Source organism: Salmo salar, chromosome ssa01 (assembly GCF_905237065.1).
Source record: "Salmo salar chromosome ssa01, Ssal_v3.1, whole genome shotgun sequence".
Classification (NCBI taxonomy): domain Eukaryota; kingdom Metazoa; phylum Chordata; class Actinopteri; order Salmoniformes; family Salmonidae; genus Salmo; species Salmo salar.
Genome location: NC_059442.1, coordinates 32001501 through 32012819, shown reverse-complemented (window position 1 = coordinate 32012819; position 11319 = coordinate 32001501). Strand labels below are relative to the sequence as shown.

The 11319-nt window shown below is 41.4% G+C and overlaps 1 protein-coding gene across 1 annotated transcript in view; it reads right to left on the bottom strand.

The window, feature by feature from the left end:
- Positions 1-1234: 1234 nt before the first annotated feature.
- The window catches only part of LOC106600539 (gamma-aminobutyric acid receptor subunit beta-1), a 43075-nt gene continuing 32990 nt past the window's right edge, over positions 1235-11319 (bottom strand). The window contains exons 8-9 of the mRNA XM_014191965.2: positions 4841-5094; positions 1235-4669 (exon numbers count right to left, since the gene is read on the bottom strand). Coding sequence (XP_014047440.1) covers positions 4295-4669; positions 4841-5094 — 629 coding nt within the window. The 3' untranslated portion in view covers positions 1235-4294. The remainder of the gene's footprint in view (positions 4670-4840; positions 5095-11319) is intronic.

Sequence of the window (11319 nt, the reverse complement as noted above, 5' to 3'; positions counted from 1 at the left end):
GGCATGATGTTTATCTGATTGTCAAGAAATCACTTAAAAGGTAGTCTACCTGCGCACGTTTGTCCACTAATTCCAGCATCCAAACAGTGCCCTATGCACTCGCCATTTGATGAATGGAAAGAGACATCTGTTACAAATACCACATTCGGCGCTTGTCATTAGGCCTACACAGTGGTGTGTATTCATGGATGCCAAAGGAAGCCATGCTTCCCCCAAAATGTTAACAATAAAACGTATAAATAATTTCTTCTCTCTGTGTTTTTAACCATTTTCCTTCAATTCGCAAGTGGCTGAATGTATCTGATGCTGCCTGGCCAAAAAGACATGGCATACTCCTTTTGGCCAGACAGCATCAAATACATTGGCTACACATACTGAGACAGAGGGGCGCTGTTTCGCTCACTCTGACGCTTTCTGGGGCGAGACATGCATCTTGCTGTCGGCGCGCGTCTCTTCAAATTATCGATATTTTTTATAAAAAGCCCCCGAAGTTGGACTTTTTGGTGCCTTTAGGGGAACTCATGTCTCATTCTGTAATACACACACACAACCAGAAGCATAATGCCCTAAAGCTTGTTTAAGAGAAGACGCAAGTGTGCTAACGTCCTGCCAAATGTTGCTTATGATTTGATCATGTCTCAGCTTATCCTGCTCGTCATTGTCCTCATGAGGCTGTCCTAAAAGTGTCATGGTAACCATGTAAACTGAACTTTACTAATGTTACACAGGCCATAAAATCAAACAAACATTTTTTCAATGCAATAATACTTAGGTCATTCTAATGACAGTGTTACATAGCCTATATGTCCAAAGGCTTAATTTGAAGACCCCACAATTGTCACATGGTTTCACTCGCTTGCACACACACTGCCCACTGTGTGGAATAAAGGCAATTACATCTAAATGAAGCTCCATAACTCATCTACACGGATTCCCTCTAGCTGTGGACCGTTATCACATGGTGACGTTTGTGTCATAGCCATGCCCCTACAGTAGATGGCAGCCTGTCTGATTATTAATAAGAGTGGCACTACAGCGCATGGCCCTACTAACTGGTCTAATGGCATTACTCTTTGCTTAGTTTTATCTTCCACCTTAGATCTCGAGGAGAATGTAGATTGACTTCTAAAGATGCCAGTACAGAATGGGTGTATACTATTAAGTTTAAGTTATTTCTCCCATGCATCATGTTTCCACAAACAGCACTATATTGGAGACAAACTAAGACACTGAGTTAGTATTGTTAAATGAGAATGAAGATTTTATTGGGTTGGTGAGATGTCAGTTATTTTATTTGAATTTCTTACCATCTCAAACAAAGGATTTGTATGATTGTGTTCTCTCTTACACGCACACACAAACACTCACACACACATTCCCGGTCGCACATGCTTGCTTGTACACATGTTACCAAGCAGAAAAACACACATGCTTGCTGACAAACACGCCAGGACACTCAAACACACACTCTCTCTCACACACACATACACTCCTTTATACATGAGAGCACATATAGAGCACGAGAGAAAATTGTACAGTAATTTCACACAATAGAGTTCAGTACATTTCATTATCCCTTGGAAGCTTGAGGGAAGCCAGTTGTTAAGGCTTCCATTTCACCATGGCCGTCCAAAGAAAACATGTGTCCCATCTGTTTCTGTATATGAGAGTCTGCTGAGTGGAAAGACAATTTTATTTTTCACCAGTCCATAGAATTCCATTCCGCCTGAAAACAACGACAGTAACAGCAACAAAACCAAACTTGCAGGACATTTTCTGCATTGAATTCACAGATTGTCATCATAAATGCTGGAATGTCTGACTACTACCTACTTTGAATATGTATTTAGAGCGTCATAAAAATCAGTCTGTGTTGTTGACCGCAGTTTCATTTCTTAATCTTCTCTAAAAAAAAAAGTACAAGTTAATTCGTTTTAAATTCTACACACTAGTTATAAGTTAAGTTAAACCCTGTGAAAATATTGAGATTCTTGTTAAAGGCACAATATTCAGCCATGAGGAGAGAGCACACTGCTACTTATTGTGTCATGTAGAAGCCTATCTGGTTTAGCTTTTTTTGGTAAGCCCTGATAACACAAGCAGTTCAGATTTCTACTTGGAATCCACCCGCTATTATAATAATAAAGTAGTTACATCAAAGTAGTCATTGGCCATTTTGATAGCTAAGCAAAGCAATAGTCATGGGCAAAACCATTTTAGCCATGGAAAAGTACTCTTGATATATTTTAGAGGGAAACGCTACTATTGTTTATTCAGAAAAAAAACCCGGTTATTTTAGTTCCAAATGTGAGAAAATGTTCATCATCTGAGGACTGTAGAAATGGACTAGCCAGATTTGGATGTGGCGTGGCCAGCCAAACAGAGAACACTGCAGGATGTTATCAGTGTGTAAATAAAAGTGAGGATCACATAGAATGCTGCGTTGCCAGTTTAGCTTTTTTTCCCATCATCCAAATTGTGAGGTTACAAATTATGTAATGAGTCCAACCTACGCTAATTTAATTTAAACCACACAACCTACTTATATAAGCTTACTAAATGCACCTATTATGGCACTAATTGCTGCCCTTTAATGCTACGAAATTACACCTTTACAACTAGGCTATAGCTACTTATCCTATTTGTTTTGTTGAACTAATATAGTAGCCATTCTAGCATAGCTTTTTCTACAATAGCAATGAAACCAGCAATGAAACGAGTGGGAATAACAGGGAATTGTTCAGGTTCATACAATTGATCATCAGCCTTGAGTACTATAACAGTGGAGTCAAGAAATCCATTGAAATCCAAATAACCCTAGACCATCCCTCCTGTTTTTTTATGCACCAAAGCAATGAGGTCAATAGATTTCCATGCCAAATCTTATAGGTGTAGAAAACCTATTGTTATTCTATGCCAGTTTTTTTTAATGCTTGAACAGTTTTCACAGAGGTCAAAGTGTTTAAGTGGAATTTAGTATAATGCTAATGTTAACGTTAGTATATCTACTTCAAGTGTTTGCCATTTAACAAATAACTTTTTGAATAGCTGAGCTGCACTTTAGAATACTATACTTTGTGCAAATATGCTATACAGTACTGTGTATTTGAAAAGATGTTGTCTTGGCTGCACTTGGCTCAACCATCTACAGCATGTATTATCAGGGCTTGCATGTTTTGATGTGGTTTCGAAAGCGTGGTGACATCATAAGTCATTCTTTACCTGATTTCTTTTAAAGAAAATTACATTTTACATGCTCACAGACGCTGTGAGAATAGATACAAATTTCGTTTTTTGAGATTAGTCTATTTCCAATTCACTTCTGTCCTGTACTTACGCTAAATGCAATGCTTGTTGTTCAAAAGCACACAGTAGAATGATTATAATACAGGTAGGCTCAACTATGGAGGCTTTGCTAAGCTTTTTATACAAATGAAAGAAAACAGGCTTTGTTTTACAGTGCAAAAAGCTGGTAAGTGCACATGCACCTAGCATAAACCAACAAAATCATGTCACACATTAAGAACATGCAAGGTAGCATGTTCTTCAACTCGCTGAATACCGCCTTAGTCACAAGGTGGGGGACTCAACACAATGAGAACTGCCTTAATCATGGTATGGAGAGTTAATACTTCATTGAGGATGAACTTAGTCATAGCATGTTGTTAAACCAAATGAGGACTACCTTATTCACAGAGATGGAGTTCAACCAAACAAGGACTTCCTAAACCACAGGATGAAGTTTAAATAAGCAAGGATTTACTTCAATCACAAGATAGGGTTTAACCAAGAGAAAATTGTCTTTGTTATTACCCACAGTTTTTGCACTGGGCTTTTTTTCTCTTTAGAAGCAAATAAAAGTTGTGTTACAGTCCGCATGCAGAGGATGAGAGGAAATAAGTTGAGAAGGATTTCCAATAAATAAAATTCAGTTGCAGCCTAAGAGTAACAATGAAGTCACCAAAGTCTATTTTTGGCACAAAGTTCAGACTTACAAATGCAGGCTTCACCGAGTCTTTAATTCTGTACTAATTTTCACTATTTCTATTTTTTACGGATGAATACAGCAAAAAGGTGAGAGAATTTATTAAATAAAATTTCTATTTTTTATATATATATATATATTTATATAATATATTAAAATGTATTTACATTGAAAAGACATCCGCTTCGCATCGCATTCCTCAAACAGAAGTCATATAAATGGGGCTGAATTTAACGCCCCTCTCTTTTACCCTCGCTGTACAAGAACCTAGCTAGCTAAACAAACCTCTAGTGAGAATAGCCACGTCCCTTAGTGGACGTAGTACATCCAGTAGACCAGGTTGAAGAAGGTAAAGGCGATGGGGAAGATGACGCGGGACCACTTGTCTATGGCGTTGACATCCGTCAGGTCTGGGATCTTGACTTTGAGCTGCGACGCCCTCCTCCTCAAACGACTCTTCTTGTGGCCGACAGGCCGGTCGAGGGCCGGTCGACCATACAGGTCTCGGCTGGCCATGGGCTTGCGGTACTGTATGCTGGCGCTGTCGTAGGAGAACATGGTGGCCCGCGGGTCGTTGAGAGCCCCTATCATCTCGGCCCCGGTCATCCCGGCCATGCCACCCATCCCACCCATCTCGTTACGGATCTCCAGATTTGTCAGGAGGATGTTGCCGTGGGCGTCCACCTGGGGAGGGAGATGGGAACAGGAAGAGAGGTCACAATATATTACAGAACACAACAGACCATGCGCTTTGAGCATTTGAAGTTTGGAAAACATTTAAGCTCATAATGCCAATTCTAATCTCTTTCGTCGATTTTAATATGCCAGAGACGCGGGATTACTCCCAACCCCTACCTGCACTTTGTTACTCTCCAGACGGCTCTTGTTTTCGTTATTGGTTTTAGCTGCTTTCTCCGCCACCTTTTTCTGCAAGTGAGGCCCCCGACCGAAGAAGATGTAGTTAACGAACGCGTACTCCAGCAGGGCCAGGAAGACAAACACGAAGCAGCCCATCAGGTAGATGTCTATAGCCTTGACATAGGGGATTTTGGGTAAAGTCTCTCTCAAGTGTGTGTTGATGGTGGTCATGGTCAGCACAGTGGTTATACCTGGTGGAGGAAGGGAAATGAAGGAAAGGCTCAGGGTCAGGGTTAGTTTAGGGTTCAGATGAGGGCACTTCAACTCCTATACAGGGTGTGGAGGCTTTTGTCTTTCAAGACACATGCCCTAAGTAATGGGAGACTTCTGAGTACCACCATTTACAGTGCATTCGGAAATTATTCAGACCCCTTGACTTTTCCCACATTTTGTTACATTACAGCCTTATTCTAAAATGGATTCAATTGTTTTTTCCCCCCTCATCCATCTACACACAATACCCCATAATGACAAAGTAAAAATAGCTTTTTGCAAATTTGTGCAAATTTATTAAAAATAAAAATGGAAATATAACATTTACGTAAGTATTCAGACAGGCCCTTTACTCAGTACTTTGAAGCACCTTTGGCAGTGATTACAGCTTTGACTCTTCTTGGGTATTATGCTACAAGCTTGGAACACCTGTATTTGGGGATTTTTTTTCCCATTTTTCTCTGCGATTTTAAAAATATTAAAATAAAATGTAACATTTTTAACTAGGCAAGTCAGTTAAGGACAAATTCTTATTTACAATGGATGGCCTACCGGGAACAGTGGGTTAACTGCCTTGTTCAGGGGCAGAACGACAGATTTAAGAACGGCAGATCTTCTCAAGCTCTGTCAGGTTGAATTGCTGCACAGCCATTTTTAGGTCTCTCTAGAAATGTTCGATCAGGTTCAAGTGCGAGCTCTGGCTGGGCCACTCAAGGACATTCAGAGACTTGTCCTGAAGCCACTCCTGCGTTGTCTTGGCTATGTGCTTAGGGTCATTGTCCTGTTGGAAGGTGAACATTCACCCCAGTCTGAGGTCCTGAATGCTCTGGAGAAGGTCTTCATCAAGGATCTCTCTGTACTTTGCTTCGTTCATCTTTCCTTCATTCCTGACTAGTCTCCCAGTCCCTGCCGCTTAAAAACATCCCCACAGCATGATGCTGCCACCACCTTGCTTCACCGTAGGGATGGTGCCAGGTTTCCTCCAGATGTGATGCTTGGCATTCAGGCCAAAGAGTACAATCTGATTTCATCAGACCAGAGAACCTTGTTTCTCATGGTCTGAGAGTCGAGGTGCTTTTTGGCAAACTCCAAGCGGGCTGTCATGTGCCTTTTACTGAGGAGTGGCTTCCGTCTGGCCACTCTACCATAAATGCCTGATTGGCGGAGTGCTGCAGAGATGGTTGACCTTCTGGAAGGTTCACCCAGCTCCACAAAGGAACTCTGGAGCTCTGTCAGAGTGACCATTGGGTTCTTAGTCACCTCCCTGACCAAGGCCATTCTCCCCCTATTGCTCAGTTTGGCGGGGCGGTCAGCTCTTGGAAGAGTCTCGGTGGTTCCAAACTTCTTCCATTTATGAATGATGGAGGCCACTTGGCTTGGTTTTTGCTCAGACATGCACTGTCAACTGTGGGACCTTATATAGACAGATGTGTGCCTTTCTAAATCATGTCCAATCCATTGAATTTACCACAGGTGGACTCCAGTCAAGTTGTAGGAACATCTCAAGGATAATCAATGGAAAGAGAATGCACCCGAGCTCATTTTCAACTATCATAGCAAAGGGTCTGAATATGTATGTAAATAAGGTATCTGTCTAATAACCTGTTTTTGCTTTGTCATTATGGGGTATTGGGTGTATATTGATGAGGAAAAAAACTATTGTATCAATTTTTGAATAAGGCTGTAATGTAACAACATGTGGAAAAAGTCAAGGGGTTGGAATACTTTCTGAATGTACTGGGGGAAAGGATGTGGAAATGCCCCCTGCATGACTTGAAGATTCCTTCACCCCAATAACGCAACCCAGTCCAAAGCTGCATTTTAAATGCATTGACTTCTGGATGGGGTACAAGGTCAGAATGATAATAAACCACTCATATTATTGGCTCAGTATTAAACCAAATTGTGGGAACAAGGGAAAAATGATGAATTGTTTGGATCTGAAGGTGGTCCATACCATTATGTTACCTACGTTGACCTGATACATACCTTATTAAATTTACCTGTGAAAATGTCAGATGACTGTGGCCATCAGTGCCCGTCACATGCATGACACCTCTGAGGTCCAGGTGAAAACACTGGACAAGCATAGATCCAGAACATCAGAACAGTGATATTCTATTCTAGTGTGACAGTCCTCTGAAGAGCAATACACAGATAGATAGTGCCTTGGTGTGAAGTTGTCACTCAGCCACAACGTTACATTCACTGTGACACAGAGACTCTTGAGAGCCTGAGTTGACAAGAACAAGCTGACCTAACTCAACATGGCTCAGTACACAGGCATTCCAGTCTCTCATGCACTTCACCTCATATCACTCAACTGCTCACTTCATACAAACAGATGGATGCAAAATAGTGCCCTGCATTAGCTAATTGTACTGGGATCACAAGATTCAAGATCACACTTCGCTTGGGATTTGTTTGTTGTTGTCTATACATACAATGGTCTACACGAAATTGTTTCATTAAAATAACATGAGTTTCATGTCATTATCAGTATATAAGACTCAGGTTTGTAAGACTTTAGTATACAAAACGATGTACACCAATGTAGGCTACATGTATGAAATGTATAAAATGATGCACGGTATATTACTCACTTAGGTGTGAGACTCATAAAGGAAGAGACATGCTCCTATAATACTCAGCCATGCATAATCAGTTCCACATTAGATACAGCGCCGTGAAAAAGTATTTGTCCCCTTTCTGATTTTCTCTACTTTTGCATATTTTTGATTCTGAATGTTATGAGATCTCCAACCAAAACCTAATATTAGATAAAGGGATCCTGAGTTTACAAAAAAATATATAGATATATACTTATGTAATTAAAAAAGTTATGCAACATCCAATTCCCTTGTGTGAAAAAGTAACTGTCCCCTAACAATAACTGGTTGTGCCACCTTTAGCTGCAATGACTGCAACCAAATGCTTTCTGTAGTGGTTGATCAGTCTCTCACAATGCTGCAGAGGAATTTTGGCCCACTCTAGCATATAAAATTGCTTTAACTCAGCGACATTTGTGGGTTTTCATGCATGAACTGCTCATTTCAAGCATCTTAATTGGGATTAGGTCTGGACTTTGAATAGGCCATTCCAAAACTTTGTTTTGTAGCTTTTTAACCATTTTCATGTAGACTTTTGTGTGTTTTGGATCATTGTCTTGCTGCATGACCCAGCTGCGCTTCAGTTTCAGCTCACAGACGGATGGCCTGACATTCTCCTGTAGAATTCTCTGATACAGAGCAGAATTCATGGTTCCTTCTATTAAGGCATGTCGTCCAGGTCCTGAGGCAGCAAAGTATCCCCAAACCATCACACTACCACCACCATGCTTGACCGTTGGTATGAGGCTCTTACTGTGGAATGCAGTTTTGGCTTTTGCCAGACATAATGGGACCCATCTCGCCCAAAAAGTTGACTGAAGTTAGCCAAAAAGCACCTGGAAGCACCTGAATGATCATCAAGACTCTTGGAAAAAATGTATATGGACAGATGAGTTAAAAGTATAACTTTTTGGACGACATGGGTCCCATTATGCCTGGCGAAAACCAAACACTGCATTCCACAGTAAGAACCATATACCAACGGTCAAGCGTGGTGGCGATATTGTGATAGTTTTAGTTCATGCTTGAAAACCCACTGAGTTAAAATAGTTATACATGGAAGTGGGACAAAACTCCTCCCCAGCGATGTGAGAGACTGATCAACAACTACACGAAGTGTTTGGTTGGAGTCATTGCAGCTAAAGGTGACAAAGCCAGTTATTGAGTGTAAGGGGGCAATTACTTTTACATTAGGTGTTGTATAACTTTTGTTTATGATACAAATTAAATAAGAATGTAATTGTTGTGTTATTTGTTCACTCAGGTTACCTTTATCTAATATTAGGTTTTGGTTGAAGATCTAATAACATTCAGTATCAAAAATATGCAAAAGTAGAGAAAATGAAATACTTTTTCACAGCACTCTAGTTCGTAGACAAGATTCAATATTTTTGCACGTACAGTACCAGTCAAAAGTTTGGACACACCTACTCATTCAAGGGTTTTTCTTTCAAAGCTGTAATCAAGACAAAGGGTGGCTACTTTGAAGAATCTCAAATATAAAATATATTTCGATATGTTTAACACTTTTTTGGTTACTACATGATTTCATATGTGTTATTTCATAGTTTTGATGTCTTTGCTATTATTCTACAATGTAGAAAATAGTAAAAATAAAGAAACCCTTGTAAAGCACACGCCCAAGTGTGCCATCATCTTGATAACAGTAAGCCTGCCAGACTGCACACTATAAACAGCAGGCATTAAAGGTGACCGAAGAGTGTGAAATACTTGGAAAATGCGACCACATTTCAGGCATTTGACCATTCATTTGACCATTAAAAGCACATGCAGTATCTGTATATGCCGTATGTGTTTTCTTTAAACCCAGTAGCCTGTGTTAGTGGATACGTCCCAATCAGAAAAAAATGTAACAAAACTGGAGCCACAATTTTTGTAACCAGGAACAAGGACCGGAAGCAGCGTTATGGTATTTAGCCAAAGAGTACAGGAGCAGTAGTAGCTCTAGCTAGCTCAATAACTGTGGTGTTAAATATTTACACTTTTACAGTTAGTTAGTTAGCAACTGTTTCTTCACTAGCTACAGTAACGCTCCCTCATAATGCCTCCCAAAATGTTGTCTACTGATTCTCTAGTTCTCTGCTTGTTCCAGAGAAGGTCTGATGAGTTTGCTTTTGTACATTTCAGCTCTCACCTTAAACTCAGGTCATATCCCTGATGCACACCAATGAGTCAGTAGCTAGTCAGGGGTGTTGTTTGTAAGGGTACAAACTGCCTCAGGGGTAGGACAACCATGAATGTGAGGACACAAGGACACACTCTGCTGAGGGGTGTGTCTGTGTTTGTGTGCACACTCAGGGATGACTGTGAGAATTTCAGGATTAATCTCTGACCTCCATGTTGTGGGTGTAAGGAAACTCATATTCCCATGGGTCGGTGGATGGGGTAAAATAATCACTGTGTTTTAGAGGATGAATAGGTAGCCCCAACTGTACCTTTGGGGCTGTGTGTGTCATTCAGACTGTGATACATCTTCAGACTGTGATGCATACCGCCTAGCGGGCAGTGTGTAAGTAGAAGTTCTGCCTAGGGGGTAGTGTGTTAGTGTACACTCTGCCTAAGGGGGCTGTGTGTGTGTAAGTATACACTCTACGCTACCTTAGGTGGCTTTGTGCAAAGGTACACTCTGCCGAGAGGGATGTGTGCAGTATGCCTAAGGGAGCAGTGTGCAAGTATACATTGCCGTGGGGACTGTGCGTTGAGAGACACTCTATGCTCTGCTGTGTGTAGGGGTGCCTTCAGCCTGCCTGGGAGGCAGTACAACACATGCCTACACCTGGTAACCCAAAGCCACTATAGACATATTCAGCCGTGACTCTTTACTGAACCCCCGCCATGGACAACCCATAGAATAACCCAAAGACACCGACCTAAACCCCCCACATGGACAACCCATAGAATAACCCAAAGACACCGATCTAAACCCCCCACATGGACAACCCATAGAATAACCCAAAGACACCGACCTAAACCCCTCACATGGACAACCCATAGAATAACCCAAAGACACCGACCTAAACCCCCCACATGGACAACCCATAGAATAACCCAAAGACACCGACCTAAAGCCCCCCACATGGACAACCTATAGAATAACCCAAAGACACCGACCTAAAGCCCCCCACATGGACAACCCATAGAATAACCCAAAGACAACGACCCAAACCCCTCACATGGACAACCCATAGAATAACCCAAAGACAACGACCTAAACCCCCCACATGGACAACCCATAGAATAACAAAGACACCGACCTAAAGCACCCCACATGGACAACCCATAGAATAACCCAAAGACACCGACCTAAAGCCCCCCACATGGACAACCCATAGAATAACCCAAAGACAACGACCCAAACCCCTCACATGGACAACCCATAGAATAACCCAAAGACAACGACCTAAACCCCCCACATGGACAACCCATAGAATAACAAAGACACCGACCCAAACCCCTCACATGGACAACCCATAGAATAACCCAAAGACACCGACCTAAACCCCCCACATGGACAACCCATAGAATAACAAAGACACCGACCTAAAGCACCCCACATGGACAACCCATAGAATA